Raw genomic sequence first — 16,877 nt, 5'->3', positions numbered from 1 at the left:
TTTGACAAAGTACAACATCCATTCATGATAAAAATTCTCAACAAGGTAGGCTTAGAGGGAACATACCTCAATATAATAAAGGCCATATATGAAAAACCCATAGCTAACATCATCCTTAATGGGGAAAAACTGAGAACTTTTCCCCTAATGTCAGGAACAAGACAAGGATGTCTATTATCACCACTTAAAAAAAATTATGGGGCACCTGGGTGGCTCAGTTGGTTAAGCATCAGATTCTTGGTATCAGCTTAGATGATGGTCTTGGGGTTGTGAGATTGAGCCCCATGTAGGGCTCTGCTCTAGGCATGGAGCCTGCTTGAGATTCTTTCTCTTTCCGCCCTTCCCTATCATGCATGTGCACTTTCTAAATAAACAAACAAATAAATAAATATCATTTCTAAAAATATATTTATCTAAACAATCCCTACAGCCAACATAGGGCTCAAACTCATGACCCCAAAATCAAGAGCTGCATGCTCTACCAAATGAGCCAGCAAGGTGCCCCTTACCACTTTTATTCAACATAGTACTAGAAGTCCTAGCCACAGCAATTAGACAATAACAATAACAAAAATTCATCCATGTCAGTAAGGAAGAAGTAAAACTTTCACTATTTGCAGATGACATGATAGTTTATATAGAAAACCTGAAAGACGCCACCAGAAAGCTTCTAGAACTGATAAACAAATTTAGTAAAGTCTCAGGATACAAAGTTAATGTACAGAAATGTGTTGCATTTCTACACACCAATAATGAAGCAGCAGGAAGAGAAATTAAGAAAGCAAACCCATTATGATTGCACCCAAAATAATCACTTCTTTGGTTAGGCTTATTCCTAACCAAAGAAGTGAAAGACCTTTACTCTGAAAAGTGTAAATCACTGATGAAAGAAATTGAATATGACACAGAGAAATGCAAAGACATTCCATGCTCATGGGTTGGAAGAACAAATATTGTTAAAATGTCCATATTACCTAAAGCAATGTATACATTTAATGCAATCCCTGTCAAAATACCAACAGCATTTTTCACAGAACTGGAAGAAACTATTCTAAAATTTGTATGGAACCACAAAAGACTGTGAATAGCCAAAGCAATCTTGAAAAAGAAAGGCAAACTTGGAGGCATTACAATTCTGGATTTCAAGTTATATTACAAAGCTATAGTGATCAAAATGGTATGGTACTAGCACAAAGATAGACACATAGGTCAACAGAACAGAATAGAAAACCCAGAAATAAGCCCACAACTATATGGTTAATTAATCTTTGACAAAGAAGGAAAGAATATTCAATGGGAAAAAGACAGTCTGTTCAACAAATGGTGTTGGGAAAACTGGACAGCTACATGCAAAAGAAAGAAAGATGAACCAGAACCACTTTATTATAGAAAACACAAAAATAAATTAAAAATTTATTAAAGGCCTAAATGTAAGATCTGAAACCATAAAAATCGTAGAAGAGAACATAGTCAATAACCTCTTTGACATCAACCATAGCAACTTTTTTCTAGATATGTCTCCTGAGGCAAGGGAAACAACTCTGGGATTTAATCAAAATGAAAAGCTTCTGCACAGTGAAGAAAACCATTAACAAAACTAAAAGGCAACCTTCAGAATGGGAAGATATTTGCCAATGACATATCTGACAAAGGGTTACTATCCAAAATCTATAAAGAACTTATAAAACTCAACACCCCCCAAAATAAATAATCCAATTAAAAATGGGCAGAAGACATGAACAGACATTTCTCCAAAAAAGACATGCAGATGGCCAACAGGCACATGAAAAGATGTTCATCATCACTTACTATCAAGGAAGTGTAAGTCAAAACTACAAAGACATATCACTTCATACCTGTCAAAGTAGCTAAAATCAACACAAGAAACAACAGGTATTGGTGAAGATGTGGAGAAAAGGGAACCCTCTTGCACTGTTGGTGGGAATGCAAACTGGTGTAGCTGCTGTGTAAAAGAGTATGGAGGTCCCTCAAATGTTTAAAAATAGAGCTACCCTACAATCCAGTAATCACACTACTGAGTATTTGCGCAAAGAATACAAAAACACCAATTCAAAGGGATACATGCACCCCTACGTTTATAGCATTGTTACTTACAACAGCTAAGATATGGAAGCAGCCCATGTGTCAATCATGTGATGAATGGACAAATAAGATAATTTCTTATTAAATAATAAGAAGAATAATAAGAATTCCATTCATCAAATAATACTATATATAATACTAATATATTAACTATATATGTATATATAATGGAATATTACTCAGCCATCAAAAGAATGAAATCTTGCCATTTGCAATGAGCTAAAGAGTATAATGATATGCAAAATATGACAGAGAAAGACAAATACCACATGATTTCACTCATATGTGGAATTTGAGAAACAAACAAACAAAAAAAAAACCACCAAAGAGGAAAATAAAGGGAGAGAGGGAGAGATAAATCAAGAAACAGACTCTCAGTTGTAGAGAACTGATGGTAACCAGGGGGGAAGTAGATGGGAGGATGGGTCCTTGATCCTTGTTGGGGATCAAGGAGTGCACTTGGGATGAGCACTGGGTGATGTATGAAATTGTTGAATCATTATATTGTACATCTGAAAATAATATAACACTGTATGTTAACTACCTGGAATTAAAATAAAAAACAAAATAAAATAAGTGTGAAAATAGCTTCTAAAGCACTGTAAAAATGCTAGAAGATAGGAGTACCTTGTGAGTTCTCAGCCTTTATTAGCTATTGTTCTCATTTTGAGTATGGGGATAGAGATGTAAAGAGGCAAAATTAATGTGATTATTTACAAGGTTTTTCTTGTATGTAAGAACATTTCCAGAGAAGCATTTTTGAAATAATTTTCTAGTGTCAGGACAGTGGATAAACAATACCATCACTTTATTGGCTCATGTAGATGTAAACTGTGGGTATGTCTTAGGTATACAGTGTCTTCACATAGTACCCTATGTGTTTTCCTCCTAGGACTTAAATGATTGGCAGATGGGCTCTTACACGTGATCCCTTCATCCTTTCATGCTCAGCTTATTTTAGCTATCTGCAAATTGACATGGATGGGAAACTTTCTAGCTTTTGGATTCCAGTGACAGATTGACATACTCAGACCAATGCTCAGTAAGGAAATGTTCAGAACAAATATGAAATCAGTCTGTTTGGATGTACATTGTAAAATAATACCGTTCTGTTTTTACTCCCAATCACAATTCTTTTTTACTGTAGTGTCTTTTTCAGAATTTTAATTCATTCTTAAATTTTGTTCACTGTTTAGTAGCTTAAGGATTATCCTAAAGTGTTTTATCTGAAGTAAGCAACAATTTTGAGTAACTGTCGAAAGTCCACTTCTAAACCCAAAGTACCAATCTATAGAATACAAAACTGAGTCCTAAACCGTTCCACTCGGTCACATTTGTCCAGTGGCTACTAAGAATGCAGTGAGTTGAGATATTAGAAAATAGAGCACTAAGGTTAAAAAAGAAACTCCTGGGGCGCCTGGGTGGCTCAGTCGGTTTGGCGTCCGACTTCGGCTCAGGTCATGATCTCACCGTTCGTGAGTTCGAGCCCCGCGTCGGGCTCTGTGCTGACAGCTCAGAGCCTGGAGCCTGCTTCAGATCTGTGTCTCCCTCTCTCTCTGCTCCTACCCTGTTCATGCTCTGTCTCTCTCTGTCTCAAAAATAAATAAAAACATTAAAAATTAAAAAAAAAAAAGAAACTCCTATATTATGTCACTGACTACTTCAAATATATGGGCTTCTGAGACTTCAAAAGGTACTCCGTGTGAGCAAATACTCTGTGAGCCTTTGGACATTCTAGGCTTGGAAAAATAAAGAATTATCGGTGTCAGGAAGCTTCTTTCTTTGCTGCTACTGATTTGAAGAGATATGAGGGTTTCATTGCTCACCCCATTTGAGGCATCAACCCATTCCTACCAATTCTTAGCTCTGATAAGGTCTAGTACACACTTTTCATTTTACAGATAATGGAACCAAAGCTTGTTGAGGTTGTTGAGTGGTACCAGACTGCAGAGTATACAAGTGGCAGAGCAAAACAGCCTTTAGACTTCCAGTCTGCTGTTCTTCTCCATTAGAATGTGCCATAACTATTTGATAGAGCAAAGAATCAACCCTCGTTGCTTCCCTTTCACAAAAATCTGTTTTATGTAGGAGAATGGTAAACCATGAAGAGATCCAGTTTTTGAAAAATAAATATGAAAACTGCATAGAATGGAAAATGTTATATTTGACAGGGAAGTGACTTCAAGAAAAGTTAAACCTTAAATTTGGTTCAAACTTGTCAACCTGTTTTAACTATGTTAGAGAGAATGAATCCTCCCCATGCAATTATTAGCCTCCAGATTTCTGGTAATTATTTCTTATCTGTAAGACAAACACAGATATATTATCATTAGTAGTTGTAGTGATGAAAATATAACATTACTGTAAAAATCTTTGCTAGCAGTATATTAGAAAAAAATTAGGTAAAAATAATTCTCCATGGAAAAAATTGTTTTTGCCTTCACTTATCAATTGATATGAATTCTTTCAATTTTCAGAGATAGGATATAGATTTTATTCTCCATCAAAAGTGAGAGAAGAATTAATTAGCTAAGAATTGAAACACATAATAGCTTTCTGCAATTGTTTCCCATTATTTCATTCCCTCTCTTTCTCCCTGTCTTGCTCTCTTGCTGTCTTTCACTGAGCCTCTTGGTTTCTACATCTCTGTGCTCCTGAAACCTCTTTCTCATCACTGTGTGTGATGGGTGTGATCTGTCTTCTGCAATATCTCTCTTCTTTCTCCTTTCTCTCTGCCTTCCCTCATCTCTCTTCCTTAACTGACCACAATTTACAGTTGAAATATACTGACATTTTATTTTTATTTTTAAATATTTTTTGAGAGAGAGAGAGAGAGAGAGAGAGAGAGAACACATGTACACAAGCAGGCAAGCAGGTAAGGGGCAGAGAGAGGGAGACACAGAATCCAAAGCAGACTCCAGGCTCCAAACTATCAGCACAGAGCCCGACATCATGACCTGAGCTGAAGTCAGATGCTTAACCGACTGAGCCACCAGGCGCCCCACTAACATTTTAAAAAATGAATTTTATATAGCATTCAAAAACAAAATAAAACATGAAATGTGTTCTAACCAAAAAGAAAAAAAAAAAGTCCTATCAAAGCCCTAAGTAGAAACTAGAGGCAGGCAGGGTTCAGTTTAACAGAAATAAAGAACTTTCTAAGCAGTTATAAGTCCCTGAAAATTGGAGCAGTCTTCCTTCCTCAGAAGATAGTGAGGTATTGTTTACCCAAGAGGCTGAAGCAAGGTTGTCAGGGGAACTGCAACATTGTAAGGGGAACTGACTGTACAGAATATTAGATGTCTGTAGCTCCTCAGATCAGCTCAGTATATAATTCTAAGGTGTGTGTTTTTTAAAAGTTTAATTCTTAGAAATGTGATAAATTGTCTGTTGGTTAACAAAATGGACACTCCACACACAAGTCCATGCAACAAAGTGATTATAATGATCTGTGAATTTGGGGTTGGATTGTCAGAGATTAAACAGAGACCACAGGGTTGCTTTGACCAAATCCTTTAATAAATAATAATGAGATCTTTTTTCAGGATATACATAAAACCATTTCACATGTAACATAAAGAAAATGGAGGGGGTGTAAATTAAGTTACATTCTTCTCATTTGAATTTAATGATTGTGCCTGGCAATTGTATATTGTCCTTGCTCTGTTACTAACTGACTGCATGGGAATGGGCATGCCTCTTCCTTTCTCTGAGACTGTTTTTTCACCCCAGAGAGAGTTAGGAAGTTGAAACAAATCATCTCTATGGACCCTCCGTGGACAGAGCCACATATTAAGAACCATTGTGCAAACCAGCTCAGTATCTTCAAATTTCTAGTGTTCTAGTCTTTTTTTTTCTTTGTCACATCTGTCCATGTGTTATTCTTTTCTTACCTTTTGGATTAATCAAAAATTTTAAAGTAGTCTTCTGTTGGTTTTTTAGCTATTCCTCTTGCTAAGGGATTAAATATGCACTCTATTTATCTTATTCTACTTAAAGTTAATGTTGTGTCACTTAATGTAGATAAGAAACTTGCCATTGTATAATTCTATACCCCCTTTCTTTATGCCATGTTGCCAAATACTTTACACAGCCATGCTTATAAATATCACAATATATTGTTAAAATTTTTGCTTTAAATAGTCAGTTGTACTTAGTCTGATGTTGACTCCATGTTTCCTCTGCCCATTTATGTTCAGTCCCAGGCAGTGGCAAGTCCTCATAAACCTTAGTTCTCAATGGTCTCCATATAAGGGTCAGAAGACTTTGGCTGTAAAGGTACAGTTAATATTTCAGGCTTTGTGAGATGGTCTCTGTTGAAACTACTCAACGCTTCCAGTGTAGTGTGAAAGCAGCCATAGACATTATCTAAGTAAGTGAGGCTGACTGTATTCCAATAAAACCTGATTTACAAAAATAGACAGCAGACTCAATTTGGCCTGAAGACCACAGTGTGCTGACCTGTGATCTATACCATTGGTGGTAAGTAGTCCAGGTCTGTATTTCTTATCTATAATTCTGAAAACCTTAGAGCTCTGAAAATTATGTTATTTTATAATTCACTTGGCAACAAAACATTACCCAATCTGAACTCATCTGGTGATAGAACTTGACCTGCACTGTAATGGGGCTATTTATAGCCTATGTATCATACTTTGTGTGAATATTTGTATGTTTTGCTACATATAGCCTATGTATCACACTTTGTGTGAATATTTGTGTGTTTTGCTACAGAAATATTAATATGTTAATTAAAGCCTGCTCCACAGCATGCTGGTGGTACTATATGATTATGTTACCTTTTATAAATCTAAAAATCCTGAATTCTGTAACATACCTGGTCCCAAAGGTTTCATTAAAGAATTGTGGACTAATAGTAGTCTGATTAGCTGTGAGGTTTAGAAGCAGTGGTTGAAGTGAATTCTCCAGTAGTTTGCCAGAGTGAGCTACCTGTCTCTGCTTTCTTTGTTTAGGATCTTCCTCTTGTGACTCTGGCATTTTAGGGGACTGCCTAGTCACCCCCAGGGCTCCTCTGGTTCATTTCTCAGTTTGGAATGTCTTTGATCCAACAGAGCCATAACTTTTACTCCACAGAAATAACAACAGAATGTCTCCCCATACATTTCTCAAAAAACAGTGGGTTTTAAATTTTGATCCTGGTTGATTAATTGGCAGGCTACTGTGTACTGCTAGGAATGAAGTCCAGGAGACTGAATTTGAATCTTGAGCTATCATGTATTAGACTGTATCTTTGGGGAAGTAATTTAATCTTTGTAAGCTTCACTTTGTGAGCCTGGAGTGGGAAAAGAGAATGATAACATTACCTCATAGGATTAAAATGTAGAGGACTTAGCTAAGTGTTTGGCTCAGAACACATGTTCAGTTAATATTAGTTTAGTTATTTTGTAAATAGAACTGGATTAATTGGAAAAATAAAAAGTTAGAAACCATCCTCCTGAATCTGGCTCATGCCCTTAGAGTCCAATTCAGATTTATTTATTAATGGGTTACTGTAATACCAAACCTTTATAATTTTGTAACTCTGGAATCTCTAAACAATTGTGAATTCTTGGAAATTGTTTGCAAAATTTTATGTATATTGTAATTTAGAGAACATCTATAAATTTCATTTGAGTCTTAACAGAGATTCGTGTTCTAAAAAAGGATAAGAACCAATGTCATAAGTGTACCCTATTGCAGAAAATTTGGAGGATTATGAATGAGACAGTGATGTTCTGTCTGATCCATTAAGCTTTTCCATTGGAATAGAGCTGAGACATTTCTTCACTATCTGCTTTGTGGAACTGGCTTGGGTACATGCCTTGAAAACTCTGAATATTGGAGCTGTAGTCATCAAAGTTGAGGAACAAGTCCTAAGCTGATGTTGGTGCGATTGGTATGCTCATAAGAATAGTAAATAAATGTGCAGATATCAGGGACTAGCCCTTGACCTGAGGCTACAGACTGAGCTCATTGGTTGACCTGCCCTATGAAGCCTTACAACAAACGTGAAGTTTTCTTTGGCCCTAATAGAATGCTTGTATTCCCTACTCCCCATGGATATACTGAATAGCCAAAAAGAAGAAAACTATATATGAAAAGTCAGCTTTTCTTGGCAAAGCGCCTGCTTGGAACAATATTCTTCAAGCCTCTAGAATGGAGAAAATATATAGCTTGGCTCTTGGCTGCATGATTTGGAACTAACTGTCACTTCGAAGCTCAGCTTATGAGATGGTAACAGCTGCAGTCAGGGACAAGCTCCAGCTCACCTCAGTAATGTGGAAACAAGCTAGAACCAAGGTGGCTGTTACATGTGTGGGCACATGGGGTGTGAGTCATGGAGTCATGAAACCTTCTCTTGGCAGGATCAGCTGCAGAGTGTAAAGACACCATGCCAAGCATAAACTGTTGCTGGAAGAATACTTGGGATTTTACAGTGGGAGACCAGAGGACCCTGACTGTGCCAATGTAAGGCAGAGTGAAGACCTCGCCCTGCTACAACTCTGAATACCATTTTAACAACATTATCCCTCATGGATTAAAAGTCTCATGTGTACAGTCACTTAAGGATTTTGAGTCTGAGATAGATGTGAATAGTGGTAAGTTCTAGGTACCTAATGACTTCTCTGGAGGCTGACCTATAATTAACAGTAAGTTCATATTTCTCAGGCTCCTCTATAAATAATGAAAGGTAGAATTTCAGAGGAAAAGGCAATTTAGTCCTCGAGAAAGGAGAAAGTCCTCCAGCTACAGGATAATAAAATAAAATGACTTATAACTTACTATAGGTACAGCAAACAATGTAACAGCGCCTCAGCCCCATTTCTGAATTACCACAAATGGAACCATTCATGTTTCAGAAGAGTTCTATGACCCCAAAAAGAAAGCAGAATACAGAGAATAACAGAAAACACGTACAGAGAAACCACAGGGCTGGCTTTTGATTTGCTACAATAACATGAGGCTCCTGTCTCTAAGTGCAGGTCTCTGAAATATGGTTCCAAGAGTCTGTTGTCAGCATCAGTAATGTACCTGGCTACAGAAAATGGGGCTTCCCCTCTCTATCTTTCATCACTTTCTGGTGTCAGAACTGGCCAAATATGACCAGTAAGCTGAGATAACTACAAAAGACAGAAACAGACACCTTAGGATCAAGAGATGATTGTTCAGGTGCTATTGTCTAGAAGAGAATCAGAACAGTACCTTCCTGGAGAGTCTCCATTCTCATCAAATAGGATCATATCTCCAGAAACCCCAGTAAAATTGGTTTTCATCAGGGAGTCCAAAAGTTTCCGTCCATCAATTGGCTTCATTGCATCACAGAGGCCTGCATAGCCTGGACAGAGGGACATCTGCATGTTGTGGAGCCCATAGGCCATGGAATAGATAGCATTGATCACAAATCCCATTTTGGAATCTTGAACGTGATGTGTTCTCAGAGTCAGAGAACCTGTTGAGAAACAAATTATGGATTAACTATGAGATTTAATTCTGCTATAGCTATATCCATGGATTCTGAATAACTTGAGCATTCACTGAGCAATTTATCAGAGTTAGAACCAGAGTAAATACAAAGACAGAGGTCCCAAATTCGTATGTCTAATAATTATCTTCTATTTCCAGTTTTTTCCCCCCAAAAAACCTTGAAGAAAGACCCAAATCCCCAACAGTACCAAGATTCACTTCCTCTATTACCAATCCTGGAGATGGATGCAGGAAAGCACTGTATTTCTGTATCATAAACTTATTTTAAGGACAGATTAATCTCCTTCATACTCAGTTATGATAATATTACCTCCTTGGTTTAGAAATCCACAACAAATCTCCAGCTTCCAAACCAGTAAGTCATAGCTAAACAAACTATATTTTCTACCATCTTGTCTCAACTTACCTGCTTGGATTTATCATGCACCCCTTGCAACCTCAAAGCATATGCTCTCCATAAACTGGCCTATTTGGAAATTCTAAAATATAACATTTATACTCCATTAATCAATTAATTGTTAGAGTCTGAAAATAAAAAAATGGTAGACGATCTAGGGACAAAACAATGATAAATTGGGCATGGATTTGGCACTTAAGAAGAACTTGTTCAATAATAGAGATAAATTATGTAACCACAGCAAAAGGTGGAAGGTGATAAATTTGTAACACATGTCGAGTTACCCTTCCAATGGACAGCTCTTGGAAAAGTTTCATTAAAGAACTAACATTTGTTATAGGTTATTGATGCAGTATGGAATGAGTGTCTGTTACTTATGACTGCTCAGAACTTGCTGGGAGCGAGGGACATACGTGGCACAAGATAAACCTGATGCTTGCCCTAGAGTCAAGAAGGCACGTGAGCATCTCAGCAAGCCACTGCAGTGTGGTTTGGTAAGTCCTGAGGCAGGACTGAGTCAGGAGGGGCATCAGACCCAGAGACTCACTGAGGCTGAGCATTATGGCTGAGTATCAGCTGGATGAAGAGTGGAGGGAAGTGTGTTTGAAGCTTCATAGATGAGATAGAGTGTGCTGTGTTTGGGAAACTTTAAGAAGGTTGGAATGTTCAGAACATGATATGGGAGATGAGAGAATGGGGAGAGGTAGAGAAGTAGAGGAGGGAAGGGCTGCTTAAACCACATTGAGATTGGTGTACTTTATGAGGTACATTATCTTAAGATCACTGGGATCCCTTGCAGTGTTTAGGTAGGGGCATGATCAGATTTCTATTTTAGGAAGACTGATCTGGCTACAGCATGGAGAAAGATTAAAAGGGCTACAGGAGTGGAGCCAGAAAGACCTATGAAGAAGTGATGCAATGATCCCCATGATAGCTGAAGGTGGCCTTGCCTAGGTAGAGGCCATGGTTATGGGCAGAAGTGTTCAGGAGGCAGAATCTACTACCAGGGCTGGTAACTGAAGAATGGGGAAGATTGAGGCACATAGGGAGAACATGGAAAGAAGGCAAAAGTGACAGCTGAAATAAAGACAGAGCTTGTCATTTGGGAAAAAAGTTTTCTGTAAGAGAGATAGAAAGGAATTTTCTAAAGGTAGCATGATTTTTCATGACTTTTTAAACTGTAGAGGCATATTACCCCCTTCTTGATTGCTGGCCCAAATGCTGATATTTTCCCTGAGCAGAGAAACCAAGAAAACAGCACAACTCATCCTGACATAAGTTTAAGATGAGGAATCCCGTTTCCATTTAAGGACTAAGCACTGGACCCAGGCTTAGTAATCAATTCTCATAATTTTCTTCTCTACATAGGCTCGCTTCATACTTCCCCACCCCTGCCGACCCCCCTCAACTCTAAACTCCATGCTACTAGGTATTAAGTCAAATATTTCTGGGTCGCTTTTCCCTCCTCTTTCCTTCATACCTTCTCAACTCTTATTTTTTCTACCGTTAATAATTAAACTACTTCATACCAATCTACTTCTACCGGGTTTTTTGTTTTTTTTGTTTTGTTTTGTTTTGTTTTTTTTTTTTTTTACTTAAAAAAGATTTTATTTTATTATTTTTTTAATTTTTTCAATATATGAAGTTTATTGTCAAATTGGTTTCCATACAACACCCAGTGCTCATCCCAAAAGGTGCCCTCCTCAATACCCATCACCCACTCTCCCCTCCCTCCCACCCCCCATCAACCCTCAGTTTGTTCTCAGTTTTTAAGAGTCTCTTATGCTTTGGCTCTCTCCCACTCTAACCTCCTTTTTTTTTCCTTCCCCTCCCCCATGGGTTTCTGTTAAGTTTCTCAAGATCCACCTAAGAGTGAAAACATATGGTATCTGTCTTTTTCTGTATGGCTTATTTCACTTAGCATCACACTCTCCAGTTCCATCCACGTTGCTACAAAGGGCCATATTTCATTCTTTCTCATTGCCACGTAGTACTCCATTGTGTATATAAACCACAATTTATTTATCCATTCATCAGTTGATGGACATTTAGGTTCTTTCCATAATTTGGCTATTGTTGAACATGCTGCTATAAACATTGGGGTACAAGTGCCCCTATGCATCAGTACTCCTGTATCCCTTGGGTAAATTCCTAGCAGTGCTATTGCTGGGTCATAGGGTAGGTCTATTTTTAATTTTCTGAGGAACCTCCACACTGCTTTCCAGAGTGGCTGCACCAATTTGCATTCACAACAACAGTGCAAGAGGGTTCCCGTTTCTCCACATCCTCTCCAGCATCTATAGTCTCCTGATTTGTTCATTTTGGCCACTCTGACTGGCGTGAGGTGATATCTGAGTGTGGTTTTGATTTGTATTTCCCTGATGAGGAGCGATGTTGAACATCTTTTCATGTGCCTGTTGGCCATCCGGATGTCTTCTTTAGAGAAGTGTCTATTCATGTTTTCTGCCCATTTCTTCACTGGGTTATTTGTTTTTTGGGTGTGAAGTTTGGTGAGCTCTTTATAGATTTTGGATACTAGCCCTTTGTCCGATATGTCATTTGCAAATATCTTTTCCCATTCCGTTGGTTGCCTTTTAGTTTTGTTGGTTGTTCTACTGGGTTTAATATACATCGCCTTCTTCCAGATTATAACAATAGTCTTTAAACTGTTTTTATTTTCTATCTTTGCCCTTCCTCCCCTACTCCAGCCAATTTTAAACCCAACAGCCATAGAAATTCCCTTAAAATGTAGATCAGATCACGACACTCCTCTGATCAAACTTTTCAGTGGCATTTATTACTGAAAATAAAAGCCACAGTCCTTGCAATGACTTTCAGAGACATACAAGAACTTGACTCATGGCATCCTACCCCTCATGCTTCTGACTCCATCTCTAACACTCTTGATTTGAATTATTCCTCTCTAGCCACACTCACCTCCTTGCTGATTCTCAAATATTCAGGTGTGCCCCTGCCTCTGGGCCCTTGTATTTGCTGTTCCTTCTACCCAGAAGGCTCTGCCACAGAGGTCTTCAGAACCTGCTCCCTCCTAAGTGCAGGTCTTTGTTCAAATATCATCCTCTCTGTGAGACCTTGGGAAACCCTGGCTACATCTCATCTCTGTCCCACTCTCCACACATACTCCCGGTGGGTCTCCTTTCCCAACAGTAGTTTTCTCCTTACCACTATCTAAAATATTATGTATTTGCCTTGTTTATCGCCTAAAACATCTACCCATTAAAATGTAACCTCTGTGAAGCCAGGGATTTTTTTGCCTGTTTCCTTTACTACTCAGTGCTTAGAATAGTGCCTAGCACAGAGTGGGACCTCAAAAAATATTTGTTGAGTAAATTAAAGAACTGTCCCTTCTAACTCTCCTTTCTATTTTCTTTTCCTTCCTGACCCTACCAACACTATTTCTATCCATTCTCAAAGGCTCCAAGAGGACTTCCTTCATGAAGACAGCCATGATTATAGATACTAAAATTAACCTTGCTTTTTCAAACTTCCTACCACTTTCTCTATACCTATCTCAGGCACCCTGCACAACATACTATAGAAATGTGGGCATACTTAGGGGGAGGAGAATTTGGAACATCCGGTCCCCACGTCAGTCCATCTCCTACCTTCCTCCATTTAACTCCCTAAATGGATGTGTCTTACTCACACATCAGCTCAGCCTCCTAACCCTTATCGGAGGTCAGCAATAGTTGCTTTTGTGGCTACTAGATAGGTGGTGGTTTGAGTCTCATTTTGTTTTTTCCTCTTATGAGCAGGAGAGGGAGATGTAAATTCTTGCTTTATGTCTTACTAGCTCTGTGACTTGGGCAAGTTACTTAAATTCTCTAAGATTCAGTTTAATCACCTGTTAAATGGCGACAAGTCATAAATACCTTGCACAGAGGCTGGCACAAGATAGATGCTTCATAAATAGTAACTGTACCAAAATGTAAATCATAAAGCCCTTTAGCCACCATGTTTTGTGGTCATCACTTTGGAAAACAAAAGCAAGCCAAAGGTCTGGCCTAATATGATGCTCAGTAGAGCTCTCAGGCAGTCATGTTTCAGGTTTCCTTCCTGATTTTTCTTTCTGCCTTGTCTACAATAGACAGCAACTGGCACAAAGGCAACATTTGAGGCTTATTCATTTGTAAATCAAATGACAGTGCTTAGGGCATGGTTACTGAACTGTTTGTTGAACTGAATGGAGGCAAGAATGAAAATTTGCATTTGTTTGGCACTTTTCAAAATAATTTTTGCGTGTATCAGTGATGTGCATCAATACCTGTATTCACACTGCAGAGATAAAGAAACTGAGGTGTAGACAATTTAAGTAGATTTTCCAAGGCTTACGTGGATATAAAAATCAAAAATAGACAAGAATTTCTAACACTAAGATCGGTGCCCTTTTTGCTATACTATATTGCTTTCTCTAGAAATACTCCCTGCACGATATTACTGTATCACCTCTAAAAAGTATTCTACTTAAGAGATAAAGTGAGGGAAAACAAACTGGTAACAAGATTGAATCCTTCCTGGAAAGTGCTATGCTTCTGTTCCTTCCAATAATGTCCGCTAACGCTGCCCAAAATCTGGGCCCAGCAGTGCACAAAAGGAGCTGACCAAAAAAAAGCAGGAGCTCAGAAACCAAAGGACTCATGTGTCTGTGCACAGTCTGTTGTATCATTTGTTGTTACTGAGCATCTTCAAACACCTGACCTACGTGGGCAGCATTAGGCTCTTACAGAAGTTCCTGGTAACTATTTTCCCTTGTCACCCAAACTACCAGAAACTGCAAATTCAAAAAACAAACAAAACCTGCAGAAGAAAACCAATGTAAATTTAACCTTTGTAATATCTCCTTAAGTCCGTTTGATGAGGAATTTTTAAAGAAGGATATCTTAATCTGTTTTAGCATTCAGGATGCAACAAGGGGGCAATTAAGAGAAATTCACATTTAAATTCTGCCTACACCACCTCACCTACATACCAGCCTTTCCCTCCATCAGAAGCAGCAGCTCCAGGCTAAGTTATCACCTTTAGGTAACTGAGAGAGCTCTTTTGAAATGTGTGACAACAAAATAAATACTTTAAAAATGCTTCAATTTCATAAAACTCAAGGAGGTTTAGGAGCTGTTTCCTTCCACTGTAGAGGAAGAAACTAAGGAAATCAAGATGACCCATCAGTAGCTGGCAAGCCTAGCTTTTTGCGCACAGGGTAGTGGTAGCTGTATTTAAAAGCAATTAACGCAATAGCTTTAGTATTTGTATATGGGGGTGCGAATTTGGTTAATTAGGTAATTCTCCTGCCTCTTACCTCCTCAGGCTTAGATCTCTGTCTATCTCTACCTGTTCCCTAACTCTACACACATCAGAAGGGGGTGAAATCCGCAAAATACCGTACTTTGTGTTAGAGAGTATACGTCAACTACTAACAATAGCAGAGCATAAAGAATGGGAGTACAGATTCTGGAACCAGGCAGCAGGTTAGGATCACAGCGGTGCCATGTACTAGCTGTGTGACTTTGGCCTAGGTCATTAACCTCTCTGTGCCTGAAAAAAAATGGGTTTAATAATAATATCTAAGCAATTGATTTATACAGGGATTAGCTGAGTTTATATTTATAAAGCACTTGATAAAGTAAAATGGTTTATGTTACTTGGCCCCTGATCCAAGTTCTGTTACAAATGATCTGGCTTGTTTCTTCATATGCAGAATATAAAGATCTGGAAGATGTATGTTCACAAGTAGAGGCATTTGCCAGAGCAAATGTGCCTAGTGTGTTTTGAGGAATAACAAGAAAGGCCAGAATTGTGAGTAAGGTTAAGACAAGGAGGGTAATGAGATAAGGGATGCCTAGTATAGGACTTTGGAGTGCTTTTATCAGAGATGTCACGATATCCTTTTCATTTTGAAAAATTTATTTTGAGGATGAAGATTGAATGAGGGTGGGAAAACCGAGGGAGTGTGGAAATAGGAAGCTAACAGAAGATGGTGCCTTAGTTTAGGATAGGATTCTAAGTATATTTTGGAAGCAGGGAGAATAGGATGTGTTAATGGGTTGGATGTGAGGTATTAAGAAAAAAGAAGAATCACGGATTAGTCCAGGTTTTCATTTTAAGCAACTTGATGGTTTAGTGTACATTTGAGGTGTGAGAAATAGGTTGGTGGGGATGGGGAATCAAAAGTGCTGTGCCACGCATTGAACGGGGAGATCAGTCAGTGGCCGATGTGACCGACCAGGCAACAGACACTGGTGGCTTAGATGAGGGTGAGAAGCATTCAGATTCAGGACACGTGTTGAAAACAGAACTGACATGACCAGATGACAGACTGGATCTATCTCAGGTATCAGACTCCTTTTTGAGTTCCTGGTGCTGCACTATTTTATCAGCTGTACAGTGTTTCCTTGTGTGGATATGGCATGATTTATTTTTTATTAGTTCCAGAATGTCCTATAATTTCTTGCTTGGGTTACTGCAATAGCCTCCTAACAGATCTTACTGCCTCTAATCTTGTTCTGCTGGAATCTATATATTCCCAGTGTAGATATATAGAGTGGTCTTTCTAAAGCACAAAACTGATTTTATTAGTCTCCTTTTAAAACCATTCAGTTGATAACCAAATTATACTCCAAATACCTTGTCCCAACTTTCCAGACCTTTCTTTTCTGCCCTTGATTTACCCCTCAATTCTGATCCATGATACTGTATAATACCACATATTCGAAACTTCTTGTAGTCACATTGTAAACTCTTCTCCCTTGTATCCGGGCCTCTGTGCATTTCGCTCTATATATGTGGAACATACTCTCTTGCAGATTCTCTATTTATTATTTTGTGTGTGTCTAAGACTCACGTCTTCTCAGAAATTGGTCGTGACCCTCCTCCA

General features: G+C 38.4%; 1 protein-coding gene across 3 annotated transcripts in view; it reads right to left on the bottom strand.

Moving 5' to 3' along the window:
- Positions 1–16,877, bottom strand: part of GRM5 (glutamate metabotropic receptor 5) — a 512,152-nt gene that overhangs the window by 87,229 nt on the left and 408,046 nt on the right. For all 3 annotated transcript variants that reach the window (XM_042906834.1, XM_042906835.1, XM_042906836.1), the window contains exon 4: positions 9,307–9,553. In XM_042906834.1, the coding sequence (XP_042762768.1) occupies positions 9,307–9,553 (247 nt within the window). The remainder of the gene's footprint in view (positions 1–9,306; positions 9,554–16,877) is intronic.

This window comes from Panthera leo, chromosome D1 (assembly GCF_018350215.1).
Source record: "Panthera leo isolate Ple1 chromosome D1, P.leo_Ple1_pat1.1, whole genome shotgun sequence".
Lineage (NCBI taxonomy): Eukaryota > Metazoa > Chordata > Mammalia > Carnivora > Felidae > Panthera > Panthera leo.
This window is presented reverse-complemented; position numbering and strand designations above follow the sequence as displayed.